Source organism: Anolis carolinensis, chromosome 2 (assembly GCF_035594765.1).
Source record: "Anolis carolinensis isolate JA03-04 chromosome 2, rAnoCar3.1.pri, whole genome shotgun sequence".
Lineage (NCBI taxonomy): Eukaryota > Metazoa > Chordata > Lepidosauria > Squamata > Dactyloidae > Anolis > Anolis carolinensis.
Genome location: NC_085842.1, coordinates 69,750,713 through 69,768,806, shown reverse-complemented (window position 1 = coordinate 69,768,806; position 18,094 = coordinate 69,750,713). Strand labels below are relative to the sequence as shown.

General features: G+C 40.7%; 1 protein-coding gene across 1 annotated transcript; it reads right to left on the bottom strand.

Moving 5' to 3' along the window:
• Positions 1–145: 145 nt before the first annotated feature.
• Positions 146–17,462, bottom strand: actr8 (actin related protein 8). Its single transcript, XM_003217747.3, has 13 exons — positions 17,179–17,462; positions 11,788–11,958; positions 10,829–10,939; positions 10,498–10,602; positions 10,058–10,231; positions 9,042–9,135; positions 8,040–8,172; positions 7,224–7,377; positions 5,555–5,650; positions 5,040–5,180; positions 2,505–2,763; positions 1,425–1,588; positions 146–400 (listed from the first exon to the last, which is right to left on the bottom strand). Exons 1-13 carry the CDS (start codon positions 17,356–17,358, stop codon positions 257–259), a joined length of 1,926 nt encoding a protein of 641 aa, XP_003217795.1. The 5' UTR covers positions 17,359–17,462; the 3' UTR covers positions 146–256.
• Between the last annotated feature and the right edge of the window lie 632 nt (positions 17,463–18,094).

Here is an 18,094-nt window from a genome sequence, read left to right as displayed (position 1 = left end):
ATGTTCTGCTTCAGAATGATTGGTATGTTCACAAATCATTGTACTAGATCATACCAGCAGATTGCACTGAGATCCCTACAAAGTATTTAGAAATCCTCTTGTATTGCTATACCCCCATTTTTTAGATATCACAGAAGACCTATCATATTTTTAATTTATTTTATTAAAAACACAAACATTAGGATCATGGGCATGTTTGGAATTCTAAAGGAAAAACATCACAACTAGCATCCCATCTTACTAAAGTCTCACTGCATCACCACACAAAAGCGGCTCTTTCGCGTAACATCCGAACTCCAAAGCGCTGCCATTCTCGTTGATATATCCAGAGCTCCTGTGTTGTATCCAAACATGCTAAAACGGCACCCCCTTTCCAGGCAATCAAACGAGGATCCATGTCCTGGGTTTGAGAGAGATTTGAATAATATTGGTCAGCCAGTTAGTGAAATCTACATATCACAACCTCACATACGTGGTTTTCATGCAGTTCTTATTTTAGAAATGTGGCTAAATTTTACTGCAAAATGTGCTCTTTTAAAATTCCTTGATAATGCCCACAGGTACACATGAGCACAAAAAATACACAATGGAGCTTTACAATGAAATGTTGCTCATCTATAAATGAATGAATGAAACTTTTATATCCCGCCCCATCTCCCAAAGCGACTTTTAGAGGCTTAAATAATAAATAATAATAAAACACATAACAAGTCAAACAATTTAAATCACCAGAAATAAAACTGGTCATAATAAATAAAATGGAATATAACTCAAGAATGTTACAATCAATATAAAACTATGTGAAAGTATTATATTAGATATCTAATTCTATTTTTAAAAAATTAAGTAGAAGAGAATAACAATTTGAGTCTTCTCTGTTCGTTGAGTTCCTTGCTTAACACTCTAATGGGCAATTTTAATAAGTCCAGGAATCAGCTTCTACTTTGGTACCCTTCACTATTTAAAAGTGAACTGATGTCCCTGGAAACTTCAATTATACATTCGGCCTTCCATATTTTCAGGTTTCATTTTTGCAATTTGCAAATGTGATTAAAATGTTCTCTGGGAATCTCGAGGTTCTTCAGTGCGACTCCATAAAGTTGTGCTGGGGGACCTACAGATGCCTAGAAGGGTGTTCTCTCAGTTTAAAAATGTTTTTATTATTCCATTATCCCGCTTTCACAGGGGTACTATATATCCGTAACCCCAGCCAATGTGGATGTCTGACTGTATTAATCTTTTTAGCCCAAGAAGAACTATCTGGGGAGTTTGTAAGTGTCAGACACCAGAAAAACAGCCTTGGGTTTCATGGTGCCCATTCCTCTTGTATTTCAAACTCTTGTCAATAACAGCTCTTTGAAGATTCATCACCTTATCCTTACTTTCAACCATTACCTGAACATATATAATTTTCACATAAGTACCTTGGGTCTTGTAATGACTTCTACATTTTCAACAACTCTCCTGAAAGAAGGAGGCATTTTGTTGAGAATTCTATGTTGAAGAAATTCCTGAGCTTTATGAAACATCAGACCACCTCCTACTACCAGGATTGAACTGTACATTTTCTTTTTTGTATCATCTGATGCTGAAAAAATTGAAACATGAGAGTTATGTGCTAATTATAAATTACATTGTTAAATAGTACAGAATTACTGAACAGCCATTTCAAAACAAACTCACAACCGTTCCTATGACAATTCCTTTAAACAAGACCGCTTTCAACCTGAGCAATCTTTGAAAGCATGATGAACCAAAACAAAAGAAGTCTTCATCTACCTAAAGAATATCAATGAAGCTATCTAACCTGTGTGAAATATACTGCTGCCGCCTGCAAGTGTGGTGGTGTCTCCTTCTCTGGAGGGTTAAAGCAGAGGGTAGATGGCCATATATCAGGGATGCTTTGATTGTACTTTTCCTGCATGGCAGAATGGGGTTGGATTGAATTCTGTGTCAGGAAGAAGGCTTCAGAGCCTGGGAGCAGCCACTAAGAAGGTCCTCTCATGTAGACCCACTAGATGTGCCTATGAGGGTGATGCATGAGAGTAAAAGGTCTCCCCAGAAGATCTCAAACATGTGAAAGGCTCATATGGGAAAGTACAGCCCTTCAAAGAACCTGGAAATTGACAACAACCCAGTGATTCCGCCCATGAAAGCCTTAGACAACACACTGACTTTATAGAGCTTTATACATAATAACCCACAATTAACAGAACATAGGTAAAAATAATAAGAGTGTATATACACAGTAGAATTAGTACAGCCAGATACCACTTTAACTAAAAGCTATGGAATTCTGGGATTTGGAATGTGGAAACGTACCAGGACTCTGTCAGATCAAGTACAACTCCCATAATTCCATAGCACTGAGCCATGGCAGTTAAAGTGGTGTCAAACTGCATTAATTCTACAGTGCAGATGCACCTTAAGAGATTTATTCTATGCACACCTATGAAAACATGCAATTTTTGCTATATTATCAAAATTAGTAATCATTTTCTTACCACAACAATCAATGCTGTGTAGAATTGCTTTGTCAAGGCCTAACGCCTTCCCTTCAAACTGAGAAACAGCAGATTTTCTGGACATGTGAGCTGTCAGTGGTTCTTCAGAATCATTTCCACCAAGGATACACTCTCCATGAGAAGTGCCCAACTCCACTTCCGGAGGGTAGAGATTTTCAGCAGCATTTGCAGATTGGCCACGCATGTCGCCCTCAAATCCACCAGGCTTGGACTTCCGATCAGCTGTTGCTTTTGCAGACTTTACAATGCCAAAAAATATCAATAAGTTATCTTTCAAGAAGATCATATTACATTATAAAGCATGTATATACTCCAGAACAGGGGTCCCCAAACTAAGGCCCGGGGGCCGGATGCGGCCCTCCAAGGCCATTTACCTGGCCCCCGCCCTCAGTTTTAGACTTAGGCTCACCCAAAGTTTGAAATGACTTGAAGGCACAACAACAACAATCCTACTTGATGATCTCATAGGCCAGAAGCAGGCCCACACTTCCCACTGAAATCCTGATAAGTTTACAGTATGTTGATTAAAATTATTTTTATTTTTAAATATTTTATTGTTTTTTCATTTACCAATATTGTAAATGAAATATTGTAAATGAATGATATGGTAATAATATAATATATTGTGTATATATATAATATTGATAATAAATATTATAATGTAGTACAATATTTATTTATTTATTTCAGTATTTCTACCCCGCCCTTCTCACCCAATAGGGTGGCTAATAATAATAATAATAATAATACAATATAATAATATTGTATAATATAATATTTTTAATTATATATTATATATTAAATGTAATATTACTAATAATATTACGGTATAATGGTATAGTACAATATAGTAATATATAATGCTAATATTGTGCTATGCTAATAATATAATATATTGTATGTACATACAACTTGTAAGCCACTCTGAGTCCCCTTCGGGATGAGAGAGGGTGGGGTATAAATGTAGCAAATAAATAAGTAAATGATTGTTGTTGGGGGGGGGCTGTTTTGCACTACAAATAAGACATATGCATAGGAATTTGTTTTTCTTCTTCTCCCAAATGATAATTCGGCCCCTCAACCATCTGAGGGACCACGAATCGGTCCTCCACTGAAAAAGTTTGAGGACCCCTGCTCCAGAACATCTTTTAAAAAGTTTGAGTAGCCATGCAGCCAAGACAATAACCATCTATTTCTGTAAACCTTCAAGACTGTGTGTGATCTTTAATACTAAGTAAAAAAAATAATAACACAAGCAAAAACAGTTACATTTATTTGCTCTAACGGGTCATGTTCTGTTTGTCTATATTGACTATATTCAACAGCTTAGTATTTACCTCCATCCAGTTCCACAATCTGACTTTCCAAAGACTGTTACCCAATTTACAGTAAAAACTGTTATCTCAATGGGGAGAGCACTGTATAGCATCAAAGCAACTATTCACAGAAGGAATTTGAAACAGGATATCCAAATTGTGACTCATCTGCAGGCCTACATAACCTGTGGCCCTCCAGGTGTTTTTGGAGTCCAATTCCCAGAAGCTCTAGCCAGCTAGTCTAATGGTCAGGAATTCTAGGAGCTGAAGCCCAAAACACCAGGCGCGCCACAGGTTGTGCATGCCTGCTCATAAGGGAAGATTTGAAGCAATCAAAGCAGCAGTCTTGCCACAGTTATAGCAGGGATTAAGGCTCCTTCTACACTGTCATATGACCCAGATTATTAATTCACATAATCCACATTATCTGGTTTGAACTGGATTATATGAGTCTACACTGCCATAAAATCCAGTTCAAAACAGATAATCTGGATTTTATACGGCCGTGTAGATGGAACCTAAGAAAGCAATTCTACCAGGTTGTATTCAGCTACAAGGAAGCCCCAAGACTCATTATTTCCCCCTGTCTGATCATATCCACTTTCTCTAGGTAGTGATGAAAAGATGAACTGCTTTTATCTAAGATGCCTCATAATTAGGTGATTAACATTATGGTTAGCTGAAACAAGCCAGTTTAATAAAGTACCATCTGAAAATGGCTTCTTCCAAATAGCTGTCACAAGATGATACACCTTTTGGCTAGATGCAGTCATGGCCTTAGCTGTGGTTACTCCAAAATGAAAGCAAATACTGTATTTTAGTTCTAAGATGCACTTTCCCCCTATATAAATATATGTGAGAATGGGATAAGTCTTAGAATCATAGGTGTCTCTTATGTATTTTTGTTGTTGCTATTGGTACTGAAATTAGGGTGTGTATTACAATTGAAGAAATATGGTACGGAACTTAGATCTTTCTTAAGTCTGCACCAGAAGGGGAAATATGCTAGCTCAAATCATACTGAACAATACTCGGATAATGTGAAACTATGGTCTAGCACTACACCTGAATCGACCCTATTAGTACAATTCTTCTACCTAATCTCTGAAAAGAAAGCTCTAATTAAGTATAATTGGATCTCTGTAGAGAACAAGTCCCAATAGGATATTAAAAAAAGAAGCAGCAGCTGCACACACACCTGCTCCTGCTTACTTTGTGTAGCTAAGAGATAATGTTCATCATGTGGATCCTCGGGATCACCCTGCGACCTCTGTTGTAAAGATGTCATTTTTTGCCCCACAATTCCAAATGTTGCTGGATAAAACAATGCCATTGGTGCCTATTTGTGAGAAAAAGAAAATGTTTCACATTCTTGCAAACTTTTTAAAGAGTTCCATCCAATATTGGGTTGCACTTTTTTTATAATTAAAACAATACAGTCACAGAATTAAATGAACTTTGCATTACAGGCAACATAATTCTTAGCAGAAAGCTGTGTAGAAAGAAATAGTTGAGTTGATGTCGATATAATCTGATAGCTCCGTATTTAAAAAGCAATGATTAGAGATGTTAAGATTCTATTAGTGCACATCTGATGAAGATTAAACAAGATTATTAGATGTATAAAATACAGAAAAGTAATACGCATCACACTGTTTCCATTTGACTTTGCAGCTCCTGAATTCCAAGTGAAAAACACAACATATTTTTTACCTGTAATTTTTCATCTCCTAAGCGCAACTGATACAACAAAGCTGGAGAATCTGGGTGACGGACTTGGAACTCATGGTCTTTCAATCCAGATAAATCCTGATAAAAAACACAACAAATTACAATGTTTTACAGTGCACCCGAAAAATTCTCTATTCAGAAGTAGGTTTGAACCGACTTATTCTACAGTTGCCAGTGTGAATAAGAGATAAGGATCTTTAATACAGAATAGAAGCTTGGCAAGAGTCCCACCAGGTGAAATTGCATTGTTGCCTTCCTCATATCCAAACACTCCTAATAGCTACTACATGGTCCATAACATAGTCATTTACTGCCTCTTGGAGAGATTGACATTGTGTCCAGCACCTCCACTCTCCACCAACCAGCTCTATCAGGGGCCGGGTTGTGGCGCAGGTTGGTAAGCTGCTGCTGCAATAAATCACTCTGACCATGAGGTCATGAGTTCGAGGCCAGCCTGTGGCGGGGTGAGCACCCGTCAATTAAAAATAAAATATAGCCCCTGCTCGTTGCTGACCTAGCAACCCGAAAGATAGTTGCATCTATCAAGTAGGAAATAAGGTACCGCTTATAAAAGTGGGGTGGCAAGTTTAACTAACTTACAATGTTGGAATGAGGAAGTGAGGAAGTGCACCACAGCTGCTCCCCCCTGTGGCCAGAATTGAACATCCCCTCTGGAGAAAGTTAAATTGCCTCTGCGTCTGTCTGTCTGTTGTCTCTGTCTCGGTTCGATGTGTTTATGGGCATTGAATGTTTGTCCTATATGTACATAATGTGATCCGCCCTGAGTCCCATTCGGGGTGAGAAGGGTGGAATATAAATACTGTAAATAAAAAATAATAATAATACTGAAGTTCTCTTAGGATGGACATGATAACTGTAAAAGTACTGGAAATGTTGGCATTTTCAAGTAATGTAGAAAAACTGGTGTTGAAGAACAAAAGAACTGCATTACTAGATAACATCAAATATGTATTCATCACAGTCTTTTCAATAATGCCCAAAAAAAGTATTTGTGAAGCTCATAAGATCTGACAGTGAGAACTTCTTCTGATCTTGACAGCAGGAGGCAAATTGCTTTCAGACAAGCTCAATTTTAAGCTTTTCTAGCTAACAGCTGTTGACAGAAATATCCTCCTTTAATTTGACATTTCTTTTGCAATTATCCACATCTATGGACATAATAATATCTCCTGGAAATCAGTTCGAGTTCCTCTGAGTCTCTTGATTTATTTTATTGGATTTCTTATCTACTAAATAACTATCCACACAGATAGGTTGCATAGAATAATATACAGATACAACAGAAACAATAACATCTGAACATACCAAATAAAGCTGCTCATATAGAAACATAACACAAGAACTGAGCAGTAGTAGAACAGCAATATTTTTAGAGTCCTGCTTAGCTCATCTCCCAAACAAATGTCAGGTATTTCTCTATCTTATTTCAACTGAGAACTAACTAATGTTTTCAGACACAAGGAAATAATTTTTTCATCATGCTTAATGTTTTTCAACTTTTGCTAACTTTATAAGGCTTTGTCATTTTGCATCACACATCTAAATTACCCATGGTCCTTTTTATTACAGCAAACTGATCAAGAGATGTGTCAACAGCACTGTAGACCAAGAAGTTTGTCTTAGACCTTACCTGGTCCAAATGACAAAATGTTTCTTTTAACTGCTGGAGGAGAAGGCAATCTGTCCGTTTAGATAAATGGCAGTCTCGGTAAGGGAATCCAGCTCGCTGCAGAAGCCAATAGAAACATCTAGATACATCAGAGCCTCCATATGCAAGGCATAACCTATCACAAAAATAAAAAAGTCATTAAGAATTCTGATGTCTTTTCAGAGACAAACCATTGCATGTTGAAGCAAGAAGATTAAATAATGTAATGTTATGTCATCTTTTACTTAGCTACTTATATCTTTGAGCAGAAACATGGTTTACTACACCAGAACACATGCACATAATTGGTTTTACTAATCTCAGAATCACAAACAGAAAATTGTACAGGTTGAGCATCTGGAATCCTGAAATACTCCAAAATTGAAAATTGGCAAGATAGGTAGTTGAGATTATGACACCTTAGACTTCTGCTGGTTCAATGTACACAAATGTTGTTTCATGCACAAAATTACTTAAAATTGTATAAAATAAACTTCAGGCTATACGTATAGCCTAGATGAATTTCATGTTTATAGATAAGTCTCATCTCTGAGATGTCTCTTGATCTACATATATGCAAATATAGGTTTTCCAGATCCAAAATCCAAAACATTTCTAATCCCAAGCATTTCAGATGAGGGATACTCGATCTGTATTTTAATGATATATCAAAAGCTTTTCAAGAAATGTTGGCTATTACAATATGTTAAAAAGCTTTACATAGCATATCATTCCTTGGCTCGGATAGACTATAATAAGGGAATATTAAATATATGTGCACCTACTTTTGATAGTTACCTGGTGTTACGATGCGAAACGCCATCTTCCACACAGCAGATGCTTGTCTTTTGATCCCCCACATCAACAATACATGCGCTACCCAAACCACTTCCAAAAGTAGCACAGACAGATTCCTGATGCACCACTATTCCTGAAAAAAGTGCAGCAGGCAAATTGTTATTATTGTTGTTGTTGTTTGGGTGCATTTATACTATAGAACTAATGCAATTTAGCATCACTTGAACTGCCATGGCTCAATGCAATGGAATAATGGGAGCTATAGTTTTACAATGTCTTTAGCCTTCTCTACCAAAGAGTGCTTGCTGGTGTCTCATCAAACTACAAATTCCAGGATTCCATAGCATTGAGACATGGTTGTTAAAATGGTATTAAACTGCATTAATTCTACAGTGTTGCTGCAGATACATTTGTCACATGTACATGCTACAAAGGAACAAAGAAAATGTACTGATTCATTTATTTTGTAAATTGGCTAGTATGTCACCATAAGACAGTTTCTCTATTATTGCATCTATGCACTTTCCAATCAGCTTTGTTTTTATAAGGTTTGGCTGATAAGTAATGAGACATTAAATAAAATCTTATATCTAGATCCCACTTTGTTTCTTACACCAAACATACCACCTTCATACAAAACGTGACCACCAGAGATGGTGTCTCCTTGTGAAGTTGCATAGAGCTGTACATTAATGTCTGCAGATGTCTGACAAATAGTGAAGTTGAAGCATTAACATAATAATATATTTAAACAACCATCACCATCATTTCCACCTTGCTTCCTATATCTAACAATATATACCTAAACTGTGTAATGCCAGATAATAGAGAAGCAGGTCTCATTTTTAGAGGCTGTGCAGAAATCCCAAGATAATAGCAGTTGCTATTTGTATACACCTACAAGGCCTAGGGATTCTGGGAATTGTGATACAAAAAGGCAATATTTCCAAATTCTCACTTAACTACTCCCACAGATGACCACAGAAGACACTGTTTTATTACCTGAGAAGCCCATCTTCATGAGGATCATATTTACTATTTCCTTAACATGCTGCTTATTATAGATGTCTGGAATCAATAAAATGCATCTGTAATACTTAGAAAGAGAGGAAAATTTAGAATTTATGGAACAATGTTGGTAAAAGCTAAATAATTGGTTAATTTAATCATCTAAAGTATTTCAGTTAAGAGGAAATTGGGAAACAACAGATTTAGATTTTGCCTCTGTGATGCCACATTGCCACATTCTTCTCTTGATTCCATCCCTTCTCACTAAACCACTCCCGCACCTGTCAATTTTTTTTTCATATTATGTTTTTTGCAAGTGAAGTTATTATATGCTCTCCAATTCTAAGATGAAGTTTTCCTTCTACTTTACTTCCCATAAAAATGCATTATTCTCCTTCAGTACTTCCCAGATCTCCATTTTTTGTATTTGTTGCTAAAAATTTAATCCACGATCTGAACATGCGTCATCTAGGCTACTGTTCCTTTTCTGATTTTCCCACTTATCATACCTTCGCTTGTTCATTTCTGTTGAACTTCACTCTCATATTATAGCTTACTGTCTCTGTGCTAATTTCTTTTCCATGTCAGGAACAATTTGAGAAACTGCAATTAGCTTCTGGTGTGAGAGAATTGCCCATCTGTAAGGACGTTGCCCAGGAGACACCTGGATGTTTTACCATCCTGTGGGAGGTTTTTCTCATGTCCCCACATGGGAAGCTGGAGCTGACGGATTGGAGCTCACCCCGCTCCCTGGATTTGAACCGCCAACATTTTGCTCAGCAGTTTTGCCGGCACAAGGGTTTAACCCCATTGCGCCTCCGAGGGCTCCTCATTTCTTACTTCTTCTCCTAAAACAGAACAGGGCAAACAGATGATCCCAAGAGAGAGAGGTATATGGAAGAAACTGCTACCTCACTACTACTGACTTTAATGGTCAAATTCTTTTACAGAAACAATGCTGGAAAATCAGGGTCACAATGAGACTTAGTTAAAGCCAGTCATTAGCTTACCTTCAAATCTTTCAAAGGTATTTCTAAATATTTCTGTATTGTATGTGACCATATTACTTCAAGATCAGCCAGGACTGCGGTAAGGGAGCCACCAGGCCCTGAGTGAAGATTAAGTTGTCCTCGTCGAATAGGCCAATGGATATTGTAACAGTCCCCAGGGTTAACATACAGGGCCTGAAAAGAAAATTCCAACATCAGATAACCTCTGCCCTGTTTTGCTTTTGCTGCTACTTTAAATATTTCTATTTATTCATTAGCTGGGTTTGCTTTGTTTATCATGCTGTGCATTGCATTCAGCTTTTGCTATGGGTTTTATTGGGGAAGATTTAATGCTGTATTTCTATGTGCAATACTAGTAGACTTGGCGAACTGCTCTGTACACAGGCACTGATGATGATCCAAATATTCTATTATCAAAAATTTTCACTTTTAGTTTTTACCTCTTCTCCAACGACATATTCTGGGTGATGCCCGGTGTTTGTCCATTTTGTCCCAGAGCTGTGATCTAAAATAGCAGGTCTCATTTGTCTATTATAAGACCGAGCCTGAAATGTAAAATATAAACAAGAAATAGGGAGGAAAAATATATTAGCATGCTTGAGATCCATCTAATCCTAGATCAAAAAGTGGCAGGTCAATCACCTCAACCTTCATTCTTTGCCACATGAGATTGTTCAGCTCATTTATTCGTTTTTGAGGTGCTACTATAATTTTGCTGCTGTATGCCACAAAACATATTTTTTTATTAATCACAGTTCACAGATGGGATACCTGATCAGGTGACACTGGTATACGTCTGGCACCATTTGACATCTTCTTGGACCATATTGCTTGGTCAACCATTTTAAGGCCATTTTGTCTTTGCTCTGTACTTTCAGGTTTCTAAATAAAAGCAAACAATACATTAGCCTTCCTCTATTAAATAGAAATCATCCTTCACACAATAGCCATGGTGCATGGAAAACCTATGCTACAAAAACCCTGCAAAACCTATCTTTATAAAAATCCAAATTACTATCTTTTATGACTCATTTTTCTTATAATGTGTTAACTATACCTCCCAGAAAAAAGACTACATTACCTGCAGGCAGCGAATTTCAAAGTGCAATGTTCCTGCATTTTTAAAAAAGGAGAGTTGGAGTTCACCATCTGAAGAACCATAGAAAAGAACTTATACATGTGTAGAGAGATGATTACTTTGAGAGATAAATAGTGAGGTACATATGTGTACATCAAAAAAATGATAGCATGCATGCTGTTTTCTTGCACAGCATTGATATAAATGTCAAAGAAACAATCCTGTGCAATGTTGACCTTAGTGTCAGTTTACCGCTCCTCAATCTAGAGCAGTAGTTCTCAACCTGTGGGTCCCCAGATGTTTTGGTCTTCAAATCCCAGAAATCCTAACAGCTGGTAAACTGGCTGGGATTTCTGGGAGTTGTAGGCCAAAACACCTGGGGACCCACAGGTTGAGAACCACTGATCTAGAGCAATGTATAACTTAATGTCACAGTCTGCATCAATTCCCATATGTAGCTGGTTCAGATGATGCAAGAAAAACACAAATTGCTATAAAAAAACAAGTGTTATTGTACAAGTCAGGCCCACTCTATGGGAAGAGTGGATGGCCAAGCAAACTGAGCACAACAGGCAAAGTGTGGAAAACACGGCACTTCAAATGCACAGCTTTAGATGTAATTTCACATGATACTCAAATGTGCAGGACTTACACTGAGCCCTTCCCTTAGCAGCCAACTGTCTTTGTATATGGATTGTCCTGCCTGTTTGTGTCTTCTTGCAATGACGTGAGGAATGCTGATAGGGAGTGTGTCCGTAGCTCTGCCGATCCTTAAGGTCGTTGAGCCAGGATGTATCACGATAATGAAGTTACTCTGTATTTGCTAAAAGACAAAACAAAAAGGTTTACAGAAAGTCACCAAAAAACCTAGATAAACAGCCAAAGCTACTCTTCTTTGTAGTCGACGGAAATCCTACAATGCTGAGCAGTGTAAGAGTTCAAAAGGCAGGTCCAATACAGCTCTCCACTCACCACCCCAGGACACACAATTTTGCTGCAACATCCTCTTGAACGGCATTTTGTGACTGATGGAAAGGTGCGGGGGAGACACATGTATATCAATGGCATATTCCACTAAGAGTCACTTTTCTGATCCCTCTTCCAACTCACCACAAATGGATTAATGGGAATGGATAATGTCTATGTTGTTGCCACCGCCATTCCTAGTCAGACAATAATAATAATACTACATGGCGACCCCAAGCATTCTGGATAAGGGCTGCTCAGCTAATAATAATAATAATCATCATCATCATCATCATACAAGGTGATCCCAAGCATTCTGCACAATGGCTGCTTAGCTAATAATAATAATAATAATAATAATAATAATAATAATGCGCTTAAACACAATAGGGCTGACAAAATGGCTATCTGTCAGATGGCAAAAGGCCACCCTACTCAGATCTGCACGCATTGAGACGGTGTCGGAGTGGTCCCTAAGGTTTCCCAGACTCATTGTCTTGGGAGATTTCAACATCCACGCTGATGCGGACTCTTGTTCATTAGCGGCTACAGACCTAGTGTCCACCATGGAGACACTAGGACTCTCGCTTTGTAGTACTGGGCCTACGCATCAGGCGGGACACACACTAGATCTGATCTTCAGCGCAGGAATTCAAGTCTCTACTATAGAGGTTCCATGGTCGGATCACTGTGCCCTAAGAGTCCGGTTGGAGCATGCCTTTCCACCCGACAAGGGCACCGAGCTGATCTGGGCTCGCCCAAGGAATCTTATGGAACCCAGTAGGTTCCGGAATGCTCTGAGAGATCTGGAGCCAGTCACCGACTCGATCGATGCACAGGTAGACTCATGGAACACCAGACTATCCAATGCACTCGATGAGATCGCCCCTAGACGCCCTCTCCAACCCCACCGAAACCGGTCTCCTTGGTTCACCGAGGAACTTCGACCAATGAAGCGAGAAAAGAGACGGCTAGAGAGCGTGTGGCGAGAACTCCGTGACGGAGTATCGAGATCAGCCTATAGGGCTTTCATGGAGTCCTATGAACATGCTATCATTGAAGCAAAGCGAGCATATTACGCCTCTCTGATAGCGTCTGCCAGCTCACGCCCGGCAAAATTGTTTAAAATTATTCGATCTTTAACGACGGTCCCTATCGTCCCAAAAAGTGATAATCAGGCCCTTTCAGCCAAGGCTTTTCAGAGCTATTTTACTGACAAGATCTCGCGACTACGCCGGGACCTCCCTGCCACAATCGACACAGTGAGAGAACTTGGGATGCCGTGGCCACTCGCTGGGCCCACCCTCGACCGGTTCATCCCGCTGGACGCAGAGGCTCTCGATAGGCTCATAGCTGCAGCTAGACCGACCACTTGCTCCCTCGATCCGTGTCCCTCTTGGTTGGTGAAATCCTGCCTGGAGGGATTACGTGACCAGCTGCTGAAGATAATAAACAGCTCCCTTGTGCAAGGAGTCTTTCCAGAGGGATTAAAAGAGGCGGTGGTCTCTCCTCTGCTGAAAAAAACAGAGTTAGATCGTTCGGTTCCCTCCAGCTACCACCCAGTTTCGAATCTTTCATTTCTGGGCAAGGTGACTGAGAGGGCAGTAGCGGTGCAGCTGCAGCAGTTCCTAGATGACACAGCCGGATTGGATCCTTTCCAGTCCGGCTTCCATGCGGGGCATGGGACAGAGACTGTATTGGTTTCCATCACGGATCATCTCCGATGCCAGCTTGACCAGGGCGGGTCGGTGCTGCTTGTGTTATTGGATCTCACAGCAGCATTTGACACAGTCGATCACAATCTTCTGACCCACCACCTTGCCATTGCTGGAGTTAGGGGGACAGCTTTAAATTGGATGGCCTCCTTTCTTCACAACCGTGGACAGCGAGTGGAGAGGGGAGGCCTGGTCTCTGAGAGGTCCCCTCTACATTGTGGGGTTCCTCAGGGGGTCATTCTCTCCCCTCTGTTGTTTAACATCTATATGCGACCACTTGCTCAGCTGGTCCGAGATTTCAGGCTCGAGTGTTATCAATATGCTGACGACACTCAGCTTCTGTTAAAGATGGAAGGCCGACCGGAGTCTGTACCCGACAGTTTTCATCGGTGCCTCGAGGCCATTATTGGATGGTTGCGTTCCAGTAGGTTGAGGGTAAATCCAGCAAAGACGGAGATCCTATGGCTGGGCTGACCGGGCAGTGGGGATATCCAGTTGCCAACCCTAGATGGCGAAGTGCTACACCCGTCTTTACTGGTAAAGAGTCCTCTTGGACCCTTCATTGATGATGGAGGCCCAGGTCTCCGCCGCTAGCAAATCTGCCTTTTTTCATCTTCGGCAGGCTAGACGGCTAGCCCCCTATCTGTCTAGGGACAACCTGGCGACGGTGATCCAGGCTACAGTCATCTCGAGACTGGATTACTGTAACGCCCTTTACATTTGCCTTCCTGTGTCGGTGATCCGGAAGCTCAAATTGGTGCAAAATGCAGCTGCCCGGCTCCTTGCAGGAGTCCCAATAAGATGCCACATAACACCAATCTTACGGCAGCTGCACTGGTTGCCAATTGAGCACCGGATCATTTTCAAAGTGATGGTGCTTACCTTCAAGGCCTTACATGGTCTAGGGCCGATGTACCTGAGGGACTGCCTCACTTCCTACAAACCCCAGAGATCCCTCCGTTCTGACGACCAAGATCTGTTGGAAGTCCCCAGTTTTAAGACCTTGCATCCAACAACAACCAGACGCAGAGCCTTTTCAGTAGTGGCGCCATCTCTCTGGAACACCTTGCCACCTTGCGGGAAGTTCGTGCCTTGCGGGACTTGTCGGCCTTCCGCAGGGCATGTAAGATACATCTGTTTCGACAGGCTTTTGAGTTCTGTTGTTGATGTTTTAAAAGGTGCTTTTAGGATGTTTTTAAGATGTTTTTTAAAGATGTTTATAAGATGTTTTTTAAATTGTTGATTTTAGCCGGTTCTTGTAAGCTGCTCCGAGTCCTAGGGGAGTGGCGGCATATAAGTTTGAAAAATAAATAAATAAATAAATAATTCACCGATACATCATACAGTCTTAGACACTTGGGAAATGTCTAACGTGTGATCCAATACAATAGCCAGCATAGTTATCTTGTTTGTTGTGTACTAATCTTGTTGTGTATTAAATAATAATAATAATAATAATCCCCCTCAATAGCTGCCACTTTGTTGTGGTGGCGGTGGTGGTGGTGGTGGGGGCTTAACTGCTCCAAGGATGCTGAGAGCTGTGTTGGCGGTAGTGAAACTACCGGCAGGTCCAACCAAGCCAGAGAGACCTCAGTTGAGGGGTGAAACTAAGAGCACCTAACCTATTAACACTATGGAGAAACAAACCAAAACGAAGTCTATAATGGCTTGGTTGTCGCCCAGGATAAAAAGGACCACAATGGATGCTGCTGATTCTGGACATCCATCAACAAGTGGGCTACAGAATCAAAATACAAATGAACAGTCATGGAAGTGGCAGAAATATACAATGCCAGAAAACCGCACAGTTATGAAATGCTATTACAAATGGGAACCTCATAAGCGTGGCTACCAAAAAAAGATGCATGAACTGTGGAAACAAGAGTACCCTAACTCACAGATAACAGAACCCTGACTGGCTGATCAACTAAGATTCCGGCATTTGGAAACATTAAACATCGACAAAATTACGATCTGTCAACTGCAAAAGGCCACCTTACTGGGATCTACTCGCATCATCTGAAAATACATCACACAGTCCTAAACACTTGGGAAGTGTTCAACTTGAGATTTTGTGATACGAAAACCAGCATATATATCTTGTTTGCTGTGTCATACTATGTCTTTGCGCCAATAATAATAATAATAATAATAATAATAATAATAATAATACAAGGCGACCCCAAGCATTCTGGATAAGGGCTGCTCAGCTAATCATCATCATCATACAAGGTGATCTCAAGCATTCTGCACAAAGGCTGCTGAGCTGCTGCTGCTGCTAGTAATAATACAAGGCGATCCCAAGCATTCTGGAAAAGGGCTGCTCAGCTAATCATCATCATAATAAACATCCATGGTGATTCCAAGCATTCTGTACATGAGCTGCTCAGTTAGTAATAGTAATAGTAATAATAATAATAATAATACAAGGCGATCCTAAATCTGGCTCTGACTTTTGGCCCAATGCTACTGGCTCTGTTGTAACGGTCACACAGTGTTTTACTGTTTTAATTGGATATGATATTGGTTTTTAAGTGTGTTTTAATGATTGTTGGTTTTTACTATATTTTGTATTCTATGTGGCATTAATCTTGCCATTATGTAAGACCGCTCTGCCCCCCCCCCGGGGGGGGGGGGGGGGGAGAAGAGCGGTATATAAATAAATAAATAAAATGCATAAGGACTGCTCAGCTAATCATCATCATCATCCAAGGTGATCCCGCCTGCTTAATAATAATAATAATAATAATAATACACAGTCCTAGACACTTGGGAAGTGTTCGACTTGTGATTTTGTGAAACGAAATCCAGCATATCTATCTTGTTTGCTGTGTCATACAATAATAATAATAATAATAATAATACAAGGTGACCCAAAGCATTCTGCACAAGGGTTGCTGCTGCTAATAATACAGTAGAGTCTCACTTATCCAAGCTAAACGGGCTGGCAGAAGCTTGGATAAGCGAATGTCTTGGATAATAAGGAGGGATTAGGGAAAAGCCCATTAAACATCAAATTAAGTTATGATTTTACAAATTAAGCACCAAAACATCATGTTAGACAACAAATTTGACAGAAAAAGTAGTTCAATACGCAGTAATGTTATGTTGTAATTACTGTATTTACGAATTTAGCACCAAAATATCACAATATATTAAAAACACTGACTACAAAAATGGCTTGGATAATCCAGAAACTTGGATAAGCGAGGCTTGGATAAGTGAGACTCTACTGTACTAATCTTCCTAGTGCGGCGCTGCGATTAGAAGAGAGGCACTCTGAGGCCGCGTGTGTAGGAGGGCCTGGGGGCCGGGGGCTCTTTTCTCCCGGAAGGGGCCCGGGGCGGGGAGCTGGGCCTCACCTCCTGGAGGGACTCGGGGACGGCGGCGGGGACGATGGGCCTCTTGGATCCTCCTCCGCCTCCTCCGCGCTGCTCCTTCTCCTTGTCGCGCTCCTTGTCCTTCCCGTTCTCCGCTGCTGCCGCCGCAGACGACGAGGACGAGGCCGCCGCCGCCACTTCCCCCTTCTCCGCTTGAGTCATCCTCGGGACGGCGATGGCGAGGAGGGCCAGGAAGTTGTCCTGCAGACAGAGAGAGGGAGGAGGAGGAAGAGGATCCTCCTGGAAGAAGGCGGGTCCACGCACGGCGCCGCCCCAGGAACAAGCACGGCTTCCGCTTCTTCCCCGGCTAAAGCCGGAAGGTCTCTACACCAGGCATGGGCCAACTTGGGCCTTCCGGGTGATTTGGACTTCAACTCCCACAATTCCTAGCAGCCTCAGGCCCCCTTCCTTTTCCCCCTCAGCCGCTATTATTAATAATAATACAGTAGAGCAGGGGTCCCCAAACTAAGGCCCGGGGGCCGGATGCAGCCCATTGAAGCTATTTATCCGGCCCCATTGGCACAAAGGCAGAAGGGGGTTGGGCTAAATGACCCAAGGGGTCTCTTCTTCCCTTACAACCCTTATTATTATTATTAACATTGAGGCTTGGTGGCCATCTGTCGGGGTGCTTTGCTTGTGCTTTTGGTGCACAAAGGCAAAAGGGGATTGGACTCAATGGCCCAAAGGGTCTCTTCCAACCCTCTTTATTATTATTATTATTATTATTATTATTAACATTGAGGCTTGGCGGCCATCTGTCGGGGTGCTTTGCTTGTGCTTTTGGTGCACAAAGGCAGAAGGAGTTGGACTAAATGGCTCAAGGGGTCTCTTCCAACCCTCTTTATTATTATTATTATTATTATTATTATTATTAACATTGAGGGTGGGTGGCCATCTG

Excerpts from the sequence above, each read along its gene's own strand:
- actr8 (XM_003217747.3), bottom strand. The coding sequence starts at position 17,358 with ATGACTCAAGCGGAGAAGGGGGAAGTGGCGGCGGCGGCCTCGTCCTCG. Across the intron at positions 11,959-17,178 it reads TCCCCGAGTCCCTCCAGGAG|CAAATACAGAGTAACTTCAT; the intron begins GTGAGGCCCAGC and ends TTTGTCTTTTAG. Across the intron at positions 10,603-10,828 it reads TACCAGTGTCACCTGATCAG|GCTCGGTCTTATAATAGACA; the intron begins GTATCCCATCTG and ends TTTACATTTCAG.